Source organism: Choloepus didactylus, chromosome 19 (genome assembly GCF_015220235.1).
Source record: "Choloepus didactylus isolate mChoDid1 chromosome 19, mChoDid1.pri, whole genome shotgun sequence".
Taxonomy (NCBI): domain Eukaryota; kingdom Metazoa; phylum Chordata; class Mammalia; order Pilosa; family Megalonychidae; genus Choloepus; species Choloepus didactylus.
Window position 1 is genome coordinate 36,763,379 of NC_051325.1, and position 16,462 is coordinate 36,779,840.

The 16,462-nt window shown below is 40.3% G+C and overlaps 1 protein-coding gene across 5 annotated transcripts in view; it reads right to left on the reverse strand.

The window, feature by feature from the left end:
- The window catches only part of CDK5RAP1 (CDK5 regulatory subunit associated protein 1), a 44,983-nt gene extending 30,494 nt beyond the window's left edge, over positions 1-14,489 (reverse strand). For 3 of the 5 annotated variants that reach the window (XR_005213153.1, XR_005213154.1, XM_037811986.1), the window contains exons 1-7: positions 14,387-14,489; positions 8,209-8,536; positions 6,616-6,719; positions 6,314-6,348; positions 5,186-5,286; positions 2,331-2,541; positions 480-600 (exon numbers count right to left, since the gene is read on the reverse strand). Coding sequence is in view for 3 of the 5 variants with exons in the window: in XM_037811986.1 (XP_037667914.1) it covers positions 480-600; positions 2,331-2,541; positions 5,186-5,286; positions 6,314-6,348; positions 6,616-6,719; positions 8,209-8,518 (882 nt within the window). In the remaining 2 variants the exon portion in view is untranslated. Of the gene's footprint in view, positions 1-479; positions 601-2,330; positions 2,542-5,185; positions 5,287-6,313; positions 6,349-6,615; positions 6,720-8,208; positions 8,537-13,583; positions 13,605-14,386 lie in introns of those variants that run through there. The other 2 variants (XM_037811988.1, XM_037811987.1) reach the window with 2 other exon arrangements.
- Positions 14,490-16,462: the final 1,973 nt, after the last annotated feature.

Below are 16,462 nucleotides of genomic sequence, written 5' to 3' on the forward strand. Positions count from 1 at the left end.
AGTGACTTGGGGGGGGGGGGGTTCCCTAAAACAACCAGACTAATAAATCACTCCCTGAAAACATACTATAGACAAACAGTTTAACAACATTTCCTCTAATACTTCCAATAATCCTGCCAGGAAGGTATTATTTTATCCTCTTTTGATAAATGGGAAAATGTCCTTAGGAGAACACAGTTATCTAACTTTTGCCAGGACACCAGGTCAGAGAATGATGGGGCCAGAATTTACAGCTGGTCATGACTCTAAGCCCATGCTCTTTTTATACTACTGTGCTGCCACCAAGGCAAACTTCACAGTGGATCTGCCTGTAATATATGGGCCACAAACAAAAAGTATACACCTAGGTATTTCTTTCAGGCCAGGCATGATCCTAACTTATGCAGCTTAGAAAGATAACATAGGCTGTAAACCTAGAAAGTTTGTCCTCATCCTCCCACAAACATGCTCACAGGAATAAAGCCTGAAGAACTTTTCACCTGTTCAGAAAGTTTCCTCACTTCCTCTAGAATGGAGGCAACAGGCCGACTCCTCTCCCGGCCACGTGTGAAAGGAACGATGCAATAGCTACACATGTTGTCACAACCTCGCATGATTGACCTAGCAGGGAAAGAGGGAGGTACTTTAGCAGGAACAGGGTATCTTGGTCCAACCCCAGAAGCAGGTCACATTTCCCTTGCCATTATTCTTTAGTACTGAATCCTCTTGGTGCCACACTCACACCGGACCAATCTGGATCCAAAAAGCACTAAAGCAGACATTTTTTTATCTTTAAAAACTGAAATCTATGTGAAAATCTTGTGGCTCACGCTCCCTTTATCTAGTGTATGGATGGATCAGTAGAAAAATGGGGACAAAATGTGAATGAAAAACAGGGTGGGATGATGGGGGGATGATTTGGGTGTTTCTTTTTACTTTTATTTTTTATTCTTATTCTGATTCTTTTTGATGTAAGGAAAATGTAAAATAGACTGAGGTGATGAATGCATGACTGTATGATAGTACTATGAACAGCTGATTGTATACCATGGATGAATGTATATTATGTGAATATATTTCAATAAAACTGAATATAATTAAAAAAAAAAAACAAAACTGAGATCTAATCACAGGATATAAACCAACTGTAACTGGAGGAGAGAGGTTACCCTGAGGGAGCACAGAGGTGACGGGATGGGGTACAGACTTACCACATCACACTTTGCCTTTCGACTGTTTACATGTATATAATGTTTGAACTTCTTACATCCAGAACCAGAAAAATACAAATACAATAAAAAGTGTGTGTGGAAAGGAAGGAGACCTTGGATTTAAAACACACGCATTCCCCCTTTATGACCCAATTCTAGGTATCTAAATTAAATCACTCTCTTCCCTTTGCATCCTGAATATGAAAAACTTAAGTTTATCTTAATGGATATGTACCAAGGATGTTCATGAAGAACTGTTTAATAAACAATAGCTGTTATTTTTATTAAGCATCCAACAAGAGAGTATTGGAGAGCCATTAAAATGAACAAAGTTTGGCAAACTTTTTTCTGTAAAGGACTAGATAGTAAATATTTTAGGCTGTGCAGGCCATACAATCTGTCACAAATACTCAACTCTGTTGTTGTAGTGGTGAAAGCATCACAGACAACACAAAAACAAATGAGCACAGTGTATTCCAAAAAACAGTAGGCCATTTGCTTACTTCTATTATAGAAAATTTAATGAAATAATAAGTGTTCACCATATTAAGTAAGAAAAGGTTACAAAACTAAGTATATCAAGAGCCAATTTTTATAGACACACACACAAACACAAAGGAAAAGGACAGGAAATGATATACAACAAAATTATAATAGTGGCTATCCCTAGATGATGGGAGTATAAGTAATTCTTGTTCTATTCTTCATACTTTTCTATCTTTTGCACATATTCTTCAAAAATTATGAACTATTTTATAATCAGAATTTTTTTACCTTAGATCAGAAAGGCCAAGATATTTTCTCAACTGAAAAAATAAAGGCAGAGAAACATATAGTATCATTTGTATAAAAAAAAGGAAAGTTAGGGAAGAACCCATAGGGGTATATAAGTACATATGTAAAAAATATTTCTGATAGGATTATAGAAGAAACGTGGCTGTCTCTAAGAGGTGGCCTACAAGACTAGGGATGAGGAGTGTGACAGAATTTTACACTATACCATTTTTTGTCTTTTCTATTTGGTACCAAGTGCATGTATTATATGCTTTTTTTAATGTAATAAAATTAATATGTTATTTTACAAACAAGAATAAAGAGTAAAGGAGAGGTTCACTCCCTGTCTCCTGGGTAGCAACTCACACAAAAGCAGAGGTGGCACTGGGGCTTGTCTGCACCGGCATGATATCGGCATAGGTCTCGTCCAGAGAGAGCAGCACGTTGGCAGCTTGCTGGCCTGACTCAGCAACAGCCAGCAGCCGGGGAAGGTCCCGATAGGCATCAGGACCTGCCAAAAGATCTACCATTTTCTCCCTGTCGAGGATCTCCTCCTTCAACCTCTCTGCCATGCACCCTGGGAGAGAAAAGAAACAAGCACCTATACTAAACAGATCTGGTCTCATGGCTTCTTCTCAGTATATACCATCTCCAGCATGGATTAGAGACCAGGGCTTGGACAAGAGACCAGGGCACAGGAAACTTCTCTAAGAGTTCACTATCATCCCTCAAATTTGACAAGCATTCCATTAGCACCAGAACCTCCATCTTCTACACAAGAAAACCACAGGAAAAAAGTTCCAGAGCAATTCAATTAAATGCCTGAAAAAACTTAAACCACCAACCAAAAACCTTTCTAGATATGAACCACTTCTTTTTTCAATTGGAAGGTACTTGGCGCTACAAATAAAAAACATTTTGTGTCAGAAACTCACTTATAAAAAATATTACTTATGTATAACTACATTTATGCCTGTTCTCCCTTTTTGCCCATGATACTTATTAAAACCTGTAAGAAATGAATTAAACATTTTTGCTGTTATCTTTTATATCCCACAAAACTACCACATTATTAGTAAGACTATACAATTTTAAAGTCCATTATATTACAAACATCCTTTGAAAACTTTTGTTTAAAAATTAGTCTTGGGATTTCTGAAATTCCTAATAAACTTTGTGCTGGTTTGGATGTATTATGTCCCCAAAACGACATGTTCTTTGATGCAATCTTGTGGAGGCAGACATATTAGTGTTGAATAGATTAGAACCTTCTGATTGAGTGTTTCCATGGATATGTGACCCACCAACTGTGAGTGACAACTTTGATTAGGTTGTGACCTCTTAATTGAATGTTCCCATGGAAATGTGGCCCTACCCATTCAGGGTGGGTCTTGATTAGTTCACTGGAGTCCTATAAAAAGAGCTCACAAACAGCGGGAAACCAGAGAGAAACTGAGAGTGACATTTTGAAGAGGTGCTGCAGCTAAGAGAGGACAAAACACCCCAAGAGCAACATTTTGGAGAAGGCCATTTTGAAATGCAACCTGGGAGCAAGCAGACGCCAGCCACGTGCCTTTGAGCTAACAAGAGGTTTTCCAGAAGCCAATGGTCATCCTTCAGTGAAAGTACCCTGTTCTTGATGCCTTACTTTGGACATTTTATGGTCTTAAGACTGTAACTTTGTAACCAAATAAGCCCCCTTTATAAAAGCCAATCCATTTCTGGTATTTTGCATAATGGCAGCATTAGCAAACCAGAACAGACTTATATCCAGGGGTTTCTATAAATAAGGAATTGAAACAGAACAAAACATTTCAGCTAATCTGTGTAACTGGACAAGCTCTGTGTTTTGACCCATCACTGCAAGAGATTAATTTAACTATCTGTTCTAGTTTGTCAATGCTGCTGGAATGCAAAACACCAGAAATGAATTGGCTTTTATAAAAGGGGGTTTATCTGGTTACACAGTTACAGTCTTAAGGCCATAAAGTATCCAAGGTAAAGCATCAGCAATCGAGTACCTTCACTGGAGGATGGCCAATGGTGTCCAGAAAACCTCTGTTAGCTGGGAAGGCATGTGGCTGGCGTCTGCTTGAAGTTCTGGTTCTCATCCTCTCTAGGCTGCAGTTCCTCAAAACTGTCACTCTTAGTTGCTCTTGGGGTTTGTCCTCTCTTAGCTTCTCGAGAGCAAGATTCTGCTTTCAACGGCCATCTTCAAACTGTCTCTCATCTGCAGCTACTCTCTCAGCTTCTGTGCATTCTTCAAAGAGTCCCTCTTGGCTGTAGCAAGCTCACTCCTTCTGTCTCTGCTTATACAGTGCTCCAGTATAATCAAGGCCCATGCTGAATGGGTGGGGCCACACCTCCATGGAAATTATCCAATCAGAGTTATCACCCACAGTTGGGTGGGGTGCATTTTCATGGAAACAACCCAATCCAAATGTTCCGATTTAATCCCCACTAATGTGTCTGCCCCAAGACTACATCAAAAACATGGCTTCTTCTGGGGGACATAATATATACAAACCAGTACACTATCCCACAATGGACACAGTCTTTTTCCATAAGATTAAATACATTAACAAAATTCTGGAACAGGAGGGTAAAGAGTATTTTTGAAATAAGCTTTATGCTTCACAGCCATCTAGATCAAAGATTTCCAAAAGAACTTTCTATGATGATAGAAATGTTCTATATCTGTGTTGTCCAAAATGGTAACCATTAGTCATATGTGGCTACTGAGCACTTGAAATGTGGCTAGTGTGATTAAGGAAGTAAATTTTTAATTCTATTTCATTTTAACCAATTTAAATGTAAATAGCCACATGTGGATAGTGGCTACTGTATTGGTCAGCGCATACCTAGATCTTCACTTGGGCTTGTTTCAATAAAGGTGAAAGGGGCCTACATTCTAAATTCATGCTGCCCTTTCAGGCTTCAAATTCTTTCCTATCCATAACTGAGAGCTCCCATAAGCTACATTAGACTTTAGAAAGGAAATACCACTTTCTGAGCATCTATTCTTTCGCGGCACCATGAAAAGCCCTTTTATGAGCTTTACCTCATGTAATCCTGTAGCCTCTGACATTAAGCACAAGAGTTACATGGGACATATAAGATTTCTTCACACAGGAAATCTGGCCTCTAAAGGAAAATATAACATATAAAGCCACATGAAATCCAAGCCTTAAAACTGAAAAAATCTGCAAATTTTCAGATACCTAGAATCCCAATCCTCAGAGGCACTCGGGAGTGGAGCCGTTTTGTCTTCAGGGCTTTAAGTTGATGTAAACGATTCCAGATGGTCTGTTCAGCCTTCTCCCTACAGAAAAGTAAACCACAAAGTAATCTATGAGAGTGGAACAATGTGAAGAAAATAAAAACAATCTTAAACCCTTTAAATGAATGTCTACCATTTAGACTTAGGGAAGGTAGGTGAGAGACCAGTCAAAGAAGCACTATTTGCTGTAATTCACCATTCCCAGAATGATGCTCTTCCTCCATATCTCCAAATCCTGACAAGCCTTTAAACAAAACTCAAAAGCAATCTACTTCACAAAGGCTTCCCCAACCCCCCTCTGTTGGAAGTACTTTCTTCCATCCTTTGCATATATTTTTCCCTGTTCTTAGCAATTTCTCCTTTTTATTGTTTGATTTTTTTACCCAGGGCTTTCTGTCATGTGTTAGAACTATTTGCAAATGTGTTAGTGTATCAGACTAAGCTCCTTAAACCCAGGTTCCATGGAGGGTTCATTTCAGAATCTTCCAAAGCAGCTAATTTAGTATCTGGTAGTGGAGACCCTCAGAACAAAAATGTTCAATTGATTAATTAGTTAATGTTATAGCCAGCTGTAGAAACATTAACACTAGCATGCCCTACTTCATTTCTATGTACAAGGCATGCTAGTAAGAAACGGGATATGCTCACCCTAATGGATGCCACCCAGCTCTGTTCAGAAGAACCCCATCCCCTGCCCACTTACTGCACCCTAGCCCAGCCAGCTACATCATAAACATGTGCCATTAGCTACAAGAAGGACCTCAGGAAAAGCTGGGTGACAAGCAGTCTTGATTTCCTCATCTATAAAATGGGTTTGGTAATAGCACCTACCTCATAGGGTTATTGTGAGAATTAAATTAATTAATGCATGTACAGTGCTCAGCACAGGATCTGGTACATGGTAGGAGTTCAGCAGCTGTCAGCCAGTTGTATCATTACTATCTCCACTACTATAAAACTGCAATTCCTTCTGAAATGGGTCCATCACCTCATCTCCATAAGTAGGCTAGCCTGGCACTATTAGCTGCAGCATTATCATATAAGATATATTTAAAGAACAAATTCTCACCTTATAGAACAAGTGACAAGGAGGATCACATCAGCCTGAATTGACAGCAAGAAAAAAAGAGAAAATTATGAGCTTTGAAATTAGCTTTGAAGAATCACTGCTTTCTAGCCCATTTTTAACTTGGCTCCCAACTTGAAGTAAATACCACCAAAAAAGTTTCAAAATCAACTGAGTGGTATATACTCCAGTCAGGGGAATTTACTCTTGCCAATCTGCACTCTGTTCCTCAAACTACATCTAAGAACCGACACAAATGAAGTCTCACCAAGGCCTAGGAAACAAGAAGCAGGAAATGTGTGTACCTCTTGGAGGTTAGTAGTCCGCAGGTAGCCACTCTTCTGCAGGATGGACCAAGCTATCTCTGTATCGTTCACATTCATCTGGCAGCCATAGGTCTCAAGGTAGACTGCGGTGAGAAGGAGATTCCATTGGTAGGCAGACAAAAAGGGGTCACCCATCTCAAAAGGTATCTTGCCCCAGAAACGCTAAAGGCAACTGGTTATCCAATTGGTGCCCTGTTGCCTCTATTCCAAGACACCATTAATTGTCAGATGCACCCTCAAGTTAAGGACTTTCAGAACAAAAGAAATACTACATTAAATACATACACCAGTTATCAGCCGTATCATATAAAATATGGAGAAAACTTACAACTGAGAATCAAGGAAATATGGTTAGAAAAACAATTAGAAAAGGGATGACTAGCCCCCCCCCCCAAAAAAATATGAACTATCTTCCTAGAGTAACTTCAAATATCTTAAACGAAAACAAGAATGGCTATATTATGAAGTAAAATGCAAATTTTGCACAAAGTTTTAAGAACATGAATTTTGCCTGTGGCAGACACCTTCAAACTATATTCCTTGATCAACCCCCACCCCAATCAGACCAAAATAAATTCCAAATGAATTTAAAAGTTGAATGACAAAGAACCATATGAAAACCAACAGAAAATAGTAGTTACTGGAAATAAAAAAAAAAAAAAAAGAAAAAAACATCAGTTTGGTTTTTTTTTTTTTTTTTTTTTTAATTTATCTAAAAAATGAAAACAATACTTATATCAGAAAGGGACTGAAGGGAACAATGAATTATAAAGGACCACAAAATACCTAATGGACTTATAAGATATACATACTCCTTGATTTACAAATTAAACTCCTAGCGATTTATTCTGGAAAAAAAAAATTAAGAGAAACAATAAACATATGAAGATAGTTATGATAGTACTATTTATAACATAAGAAATTTTCAAATAATCTAATGTCCAACTATGGGGGAATAGATTAAAAAAACACCAGGGAATAGCACAAAGAGATATTTTGTATCAGTTTTTAAAAGTTTAATTACAAAGATTGTAGTATTTAGAAAAATGTTAAATGAAAAGAGAAAAATACAAATAATATGTACCACATGACTACAACCATATCTTTAAAAATTATGGAAGGGAAATATTTTTTGGAAACAGAGCAAAGGTGGGGTTCTGGTTATCTTTTAATGTCTCTTCAAAAGTTTTTTTTAAAAGGTATTTTAACCGATTATGTAGTGTTACTAAGAAAACCTATGCCCAAGAATGAAGAGTGAATTTTGACCACACCAGTCGTGAAGGTTTCTTTATGACTTAAGCCGATCTAAAAATTAGAACAGAGATTACTGGGTTTCCAAAGGTAACCAAAGACCAAAGAGAGGACTATTAGGGACATCTATCTTCTAGTCGTGGGCCAAGACTACGAGTTTCTTTATATTAATGTTACTTGGTGGAGTCTGATGATTCCATTAACTTAGCAGACTTCACACTGCTAACCCTACAAAGCCAGGTCTGTAATTAAAAAATCAGGCCACTATGATGGAAAGGAGCAAGACAGGAAGCCCCAAGGGAGAAATGAAATAAAGCCAACCTTTTCTCTGCTTTCCTAGAAGTTCATCCACCGTGAGATAGGGGGGTGGGTCCTCCGCTTCTGGAGAAGATGGTTTCTCCTGAGGAACTGAAGCACTTCTTAAAAAATCCTGAAACGTCGGTCCAATAGCCAGCCTGGAGCTGAAATCCTTCTGAACTTCATTCTTCTGCTGTCTCTCTGGACTGGGAAATGTGGTGCTAGGGAAACAGCTGTGCATCCTGGAGGCCCTGAGCAGTAGCCAGGACAGAGAGGCCAAGGGCACCCATCTCAGAGACCCCTGTGGTCGGAGGGTACATTGTAAAGGCTGCATGGCACTAAAAAGCCCAGTCTGCAAAAGAATGACAGACATCACTATGTACATGTACAGGGCACTGATCTAAGCACTTCAAATATAATGACTTATTTAATCCTCACTAAAACCCATAAAAAAGGTCTTTAATAATTTTATCCCTATGTTACAAGTGAAGAAACTGAGGCAACTTGCCCAAGTTCATACAAAGGACTGGCAGCAATGAGATGCAAATCCAGGCGGTCCGTTTCCAAAACAAAGGAGTGGTAGAAATGCAATGCAAAGCCTTGACAAAGTAACAAAGTAGCACCATTTGCCAAGCACTGTAACTCATGAAATTTTCATAGCAATCCTCAGCAACCCAGGTAACAGATACTATTATTATCCCATTCAGACAAGAGGAAACAATCACTGAGAAGCTGAGGAATTTACCTAAGCTCCCATAGCCAGTAAGCGGCTGAGCCAGTTTTCAAATGAAGGTCCATGTGACACAAAGTCCATGTCCCTAGTCACTTTGCTATACTGCCTTCTAATACCATGAAAACCACTTACTATCTAAAGGCATCTTCCCTTGAGCTCCTTCAAAAGTATCTAAGGTGGGGCACTGTATGCTTGATCACTGACTCCTTCTATCCTCTAAGAGTCTCAAACTAATGCCTTCAAACCCCTTCCCATCCAGGCCCTCACACGCATGGCTGGTTGGAGTGAAAAATGGCACAACCTTTACAGAGGGCAATTTCCCACTTTGCTTAAAATTATAAATACACAATCTCTTTGATGGAGCAGTTCTATTCCTAGGTACTTATCCTACAGATATACTCATATGTGTGCAAAAGGACCTATGTATAATGACATTCAATGCAGGAGTGTTTCTAACAACAAAGGAATGGAAAAGATCTAAATGTCATCAATAGGGGACCAGTTAAATAAGTCACGGTACAGCCAAACAATGGAATAAGATGTAACTGTTAGAAGGTGAGGCTGTTCTTTAAGATCTATCCGTGACAAAGACCAGGAAGCAAAGCACTCAACACTAAGTCTACTGTGTTACACTTGGCTCCATGGGGGAAAGACAGCGGGAATATTGAGGTAGACATTTGTAAATGCACAGAGTATCTCTAGAATGCATAAGAAACTGGAGAACCTAAGATGGCATCTAGGTGAGACAGGGCAAAAAAACATCTCCGTGAAAAATAATAGATAAAAACCAGAAAGTGACCCAGAACACCAGTTTCAGCGTTGCACCAGCTGGACAAGGTCTGCTAAAACCACAGGGACCGTGCACTTCATGAAACCAAGAGTCTGCATTCTGAAATGAGTGAGTAAGGCGGCTGAAAGTCCCACGGCCACACTGCGGTGTGGGGAAATTGGGGGTTGGCGTTTGGAGACGGACTAGTTCTTTTAAAAAAAAAACAAAAAAAAAAACCAGGAGCAGCTGCAGTTAAGACAGTGAGAACCGCGGTAACTGCAACCGCGGGCTGCACAGAAGCGGGCTGTGCCAACCTCTCAGTATCTGGCATGGAGGATAGCCCGCTGCTGATTGCCTCAGGGCCAGGGGGGCAGAAAGGAGCCAAAAAGAGAAAGAAATCACGTCGCTTGAAGCCACCTCCCCAACGGGCTGGAGACACTCCTGTCCGGGGCCGGACCCACAGCCCAGAGCCACACCAGGAAACCCAGTGTGACGGGGAGTGCATCCCACAGCACTGCGCACACACCACAATATCGGCCATGGACAGTGGCCTTGAGTGCACACACAGCTAGTTGTCCCAGAGCTGGGAAGGCGGAGCTGTGAGAAAAGTGGGGGTGGGGGGTAAAGACGCCCCATTCAGCCATCTTTGCATCAGGCTGGGAGCACCCCTGCATGGCCCAGCAGCCTGGGGCTTCCCTTGAGGGATGTCATGCACTTGTGACATAGCACAGCCTTACCTCAGCAGAGGTCCTGGAAGATCACAGCTGAGAAGGGGGGACTGCTTGGAAATCCCGGGGACCCTATGTCAATGCCGGGGACTTGTGGGTCAGCGGCAGTGACAATCTGGGGCAAAACTGAAATGAAGGCTTCAACTCTTGCAACAGCCTCGAATCACCAGGAACACCTGGGTGGTCTGATTATTAAAGCTGCCCTGCCTCCCTAACCACCCAGACACACGCCCCCACATTCAGGGCGGACAGCACCAACAACACACCCAAACTGAGTGCACCAATTGAACCCCACAAGAATCATTTCCCCACACACCACAAAGACAAAGTTGAGGAGAACTGACTTGAGGGGAATAGGTGACTCGCAGACGCCATCTGCTGGTTAGTTAGAGGAAGTGTACACCACCAAGTTGTAGATCTGAAAAATTAGATTGGTATTTTTTTATACATTAAAAGAACCCTATCAAGCAAAGCAAATTCCAAGAGGCCAAAAACAACAGAAAATCTTAAAGCATATGATAAAACCAGACGATATGGAGAACCTAATCCCAAACACCCAAATCAAAATATCAGAAGAAACACAGTACTTGGCGCAATTAATCAAAGAACTACTATCAAAGAACAAGAGCATGGCACAGGATATAAAGGACATGAAGAAGAACATGCACAGGATATAAAGGACATAAAGAAGACCCTAGAAGAGCATAAAGAAGAAATTGCAAGAGTAAATAAAAAAATAGATGATCTTGTGGAAATAAAAGAAACTGCAGGCCAAATTAAAAAGACTCTGGATACCCATAATACAAGATTAGAAGAAGCTGAACAATGACTCAGTGTCCTAGAGGACCACAAACAGAAAATTAAAGAACAAAAGAAAGAATGGAGAAAAAAATCAAAAAGATCAAAATGGATCTCAGGGATACAATAGATTAAATAAAACGTCCAAATTTAAGACTCATTGCTGTCCTAGAAGGGGAAGAGAAGGGTAAAGGTCTAGAAAGAGTATTCAAAGAAATTGTTGGGAAAAACTTCCCAAACCTTCTACACAATATAAATACACAAAGCATAAATGCCCAGCAAACTCCAAATAGAATAAATCCAAATAAAACCACTCCGAGACATATTCTGATCAGATTGTCAAATACTGAAGAGAAGGAGCAAGTTCTGAAAGCAGCAAGAGAAAAGCAATTCACCACATACAAAGAAAACAACATAAGACTAAGTAGTGACTACTCAGCGGCCACCATGGAGGCAAGAAGGCAGTGGCATGACATATTTAAAATTCTAAGAAAAATTTCCAATCAAGAATACTTTATCCAGCAAAACTCTCCTTCAAATTTGAGGGAGAGCTTAAATCTTTCACAGACAAACAAATGCTGAGAGAGTTCGCCAATAAAAGACCAGCCCTAGTTCAGATACTAAAGGGAGCCCTACCTACAGAGAAACAAAGAAAGGAGAGAGAGATATAGAGAATTTTAACAGACTTATATAGAACCTTACATCCCAAATCCACAGGACACTCATTTTTCTCTAGTGATCACGGATCTCTCTCCAGAATAGACTATATGATGGGACATAAAACAAGCCTCAATAAATTAAAAAAAAAAAAAAAAAAAACAATTGAATACATTCAAAGCACATTCTCTGACCACAATGGAATACAAATAGAAGTCAATAATTTTTTATTTGTAACGCTACTATTTACTTCCTACAGGATATAAAATACATAAACTCTAATGACAAATCAGTGGTTTTGGACTCAATGTAAAATATGTAATATTTGACACAAACTATATAAAGGTGGGGAAATGGAGGAGTATAGGAACTTAGTTTATGTGTCCTATTGAAGTTAAGTTGGTATCAAAGAAAAACAAGATTGTTATGGATTTAAGAGGTTAAATTTAAGCCCCACAGTAAACACAAAGAAATTATCAGAGAATATGACCATAGAGATGAAAAGCAGAGTATGGGTTATGAGAAGTGGGGGAAAGGGCAATGGGGAGTTAAGAAATGAGTGTAGGGTTGCTGTTTGAGGTGAAGGGAAATTTCTAGTAATGGATGGTGGGAAGGTGATAACATTACAACATTCTAAATGTGATTAATCCCACTAATGGAATGCTGGGGGGGGGTGGAATGGGAAGATTTAGGCTGTACATGTTTCCACAATTCAAAAAAAAAAGACAATCTAAATAGATGACAACTGAATGCCAAGGATGATCCTGGATGGGATCTGGGGATGGAGGAGAGGAGGCTCAAAGAGACACAGTTGGGACATAAGGAAAAAAAAAAAAAGGAAATACAGACTGTAAGCTTTGTATCAATGTTGAATTTCTTGAACTTCGTAGCTGTGCTTAATGGGATTGCATAAAAGAATGTTCTTGTTCATGAGAAGTGTATATGTGAACTATAGTGTTTGTTCAAGGATGTGTGCAGCTTGCTCTCTTATGTTCAGAAGACAGAGCAACAGATGATGGATGATAGGGAGGGAGAGAGGGAAAGAAAGAAATGGCAGTGTGACAGCATGTTAAAGTTGGTGGATTGGGGTGTCGGGGGGGGCAGGGTATGCTGGAGTTCTATGTATGGGGTTTGTATTGTTTTTGCAACTGTTCCTATAACTTTGAATTTATTAAAAAAATAAAATTTAATAAAAAAAAAAAAGAAAAGAAACAGTGGTTGCCTCCCAATAAAGAGGATCTAGGTGCCTTAGGTACAGGGGAAGGAGACATACATTTCACCACATATTCTTAATGGACTCCAAATGTAGGGCCTGACTGCCTCACTCCAGGCATTCCATAAATCTTTATATTGATTTTCCCTAGCTTCTAGGCTTTTGCACATGCTGTTCTCTCTGGCTGGTATATCTTCTCTCTCCTGACCTGACCAACTCCTATGCCACCTTTAGGTTTCTGCTTCCTCTTAGAAGCCTGCCATGACCACCCTTCTCCCCTAACCCTAGGCTGAGGTCTTCTTCTAGGTTCTCAAAGCCCCCTGGTGACCCTCATCACAATCTGCTGTTAATTACTACTTACACTTCTACTACTCCTTTGACTGGGAGCTCTCTGCAAGCAGGGAACAAATCTCATTTATTCATTTCTACAGTATGTCCCACCCAAGTAATTGGCCCACAGCACCTGCTACATGTTTGTAATGACCACATGTGGCCTGTTACCTCTCAGTCTCCTTGGGCAAGTCAGATCCCTGTCTCTGAATTGCCAATTCCACATCTGTAAAATAAGGATAACAATAGTGCCAACCTCCCAGTGATGATGTGAGACACTCAACTTAGCATACAGCAAATCTTCAGTAACTGCACATTCACAGTCCACATCCCTTTTCACTGGGGAAGGCCTTACAGCATTGTGGTAAAGAGAACGGACCCTAGAGTCAGATAATCTGACCCTATCCTTGCCTGCCAGGTAACCTTGGGCACGTGGCCTAAAGCTCTCCAAGCCTCGATGTGTAATATGGGGATAACTGTACCTACCTCCATATAACTGTTGAGAGGACCAAAAGAGATAATACAAATATAATGTTTACATAGCACAGTGTAGGGGCCTCTGTAGGGGCTCAGAAATTAATTGGTAGTCGGCAATGACGCTAAGACAAACAGTTCACAACATCCCCAAGATTTTTTGGATGGTTACTCTGTGCCAGGCTTCATGCTAAGGGCTTTACACGGATTACTGTTATTTAATCCTCACATCAAGCTTGTGAGGCAGGTTCTACTATCATCCTCACTTCACAGATAAACAAGGGCCAGTGGGGGAAGCGGGGGTTTGACATGCCCTAGGTCTCTCAAGACGCGGCAGCGGGGCTGGAGTACAAACCCTGACACCTGACTCTGCGGGACCCGCGCCTTAACTACCGCGCCAACCTCCCCCTTGAACACCGCGCACTTCCGGGGCTCCACTGCCCCTTCGGCGCCAGCATTGAGCAGGTAAGAAAACCACCCCAACCTGATGAGCCGCTCACCTCACAACCCCGAGGGCCCAGCGTCCGACAACAGAAATTCACGCCGGCCAGTTCCGGTCCTTTTCGTCCGTTCCCCGGCTGCGCGCACACACTCACAACTTCCGTTCCGCTGCGATTTCTGCATGGTTCGGCTCAACGGAAGTGCGTACTCTATGCGGTCCAGGTGGATCCAGACGCCAAACCTTGGTAAACCTCAGTTTACAGCTGTGATGAGTGATAAGAAGACGCAAGCTACGTGTGGCTATTGAGCGCTAGAAATGTGGTGAATGCGAATTAAATGTGCTTTTACACACCGGATGTCGAAGAAAGAATGTGAAATACCCCATCAGTATGTTTTCTTATTACAGTTTGAAATTATATTTAGGATCTATGATAGGTTAAGTAACATTTTAAAAGTTGTTTTCACCTGTTCCTTTTTATTTTTTAATGAGGCTCCTAGGAAATTTTAATTTGCATTCAAGTCTTGCGTTATATTTCTATTTGACAGTGCTGCTCTGTAGGTTAGTGATTCTCAGATTCACGTTTCCAGCCTGAACCTTCCGTGGAGTTCCAGACCCATAACTCAGCTGCTTATTTGGTACCTCCCCTTGGGTGTCTAATGACCATACCTAACTTAATACAGACCCCTGATTTTCACACAGACACATCCTCAAAGATACACACATCACCCAAAATCTTTTCCACCCAATCTGGCCCATCTGGGTAAGTGACACAACCATTCTCCCAGTGGCACTAGAAAGACTAGGGAGTCATTTTTCTTTCCCCTCTCTCAATCTGTCGGCTCTAACTCCAAAATGCTTCAAATATGCCCACTTCCCTATCTGCTGCTACAACTCTAGCCCAAGCCACCATCATCTCATCTCAAATGATCCCATTCACCTGCTAACTAGTATCCTTGCTTCTGTCCTGGCCCTTGTCCTACACAGAGCCTAAGGGGGTTTGTTTTTTAAAATCAGATTATATCACTCCTCTGCTAAAAACTCCCAATGGCTTCCCATTGCCCTTGCAATAAAATCCAAATCTCCTACTATGTCCTAGGGCCTGCATGATCTAGTCGTTGCTTATTTCTTCAACTTAATTACTTCTTACTACTTACTTCTACCATGTTCTCTCTAGTTGACCACAATTCAAGTACATAATTTTGTTTTGCTCCTTCAGTATCCAAACTCATCAGAGTCTTTGTACTTACTGTTCTCTTGTTTTTTTTTTTTAATGGGCTAATACAATGACCAAGTGCATTTTATTCCAGGTATGCAAGGGTAGTTCAACACATGAAACTCAATTAATATAATACACCATATTAACAAATTAAAAGAGAAAAAGCACATGATCATCTTGATTGATGCAGAAAGGTCATTTGACAAATTCAGCATACTTTCTTGATAAAAAAACTTTGAAAGGTCAGAATCAAAGGAAACTTCCTCAACATGATAAAAGGCATATATGAAAAATCCACAGCTAACATTGAACTCAAAAGTGAGAGACTGAAAGCTTTCTCTGTAAAATCAGGAAAAAAAGAAGAAAACTTACTCTCACCAGTGTTATTCAACATTGAATCAGAAAGGCATCTGAATCAGAAAGGTAGAAGGAAAACTTTCACTATTTGCAGATGACACACCACAATTTTTAATCTATTCATCTCTTGATGAACCTTTGGGTTATTTCTATCTTTTGACTATTATGAGTAATGCTGCTTTTTTTTTTAATTTAATAGATTTTATTTTGAAATAAATTCAAAGAGTTGCAAAAACAGTACAAACCCCATACATAGAACTCCATCATACCCTGACCCCCCTCCCCCAATACCCCAATCCACCACCTTTAACATCCTGTCACACCACCATTTCTTTCTTTCCCTCCCTCTCTCCCTTCCTCCCTCCCTCCCTATCTATCATCCATCATCTATTGCTCTGTTCTCTGAACATATGTCAGCAAGCTGCACATATCTTTGAACAAACAATATAATTCACATATACCTTTCCCATGGACAAGAACATTCTTTTATGCAATCTCTTAAGCGCAGCTAAGAAGTTCAAGAAATTCAACATTGACACAAAGCTTGCATTCTATATTTCC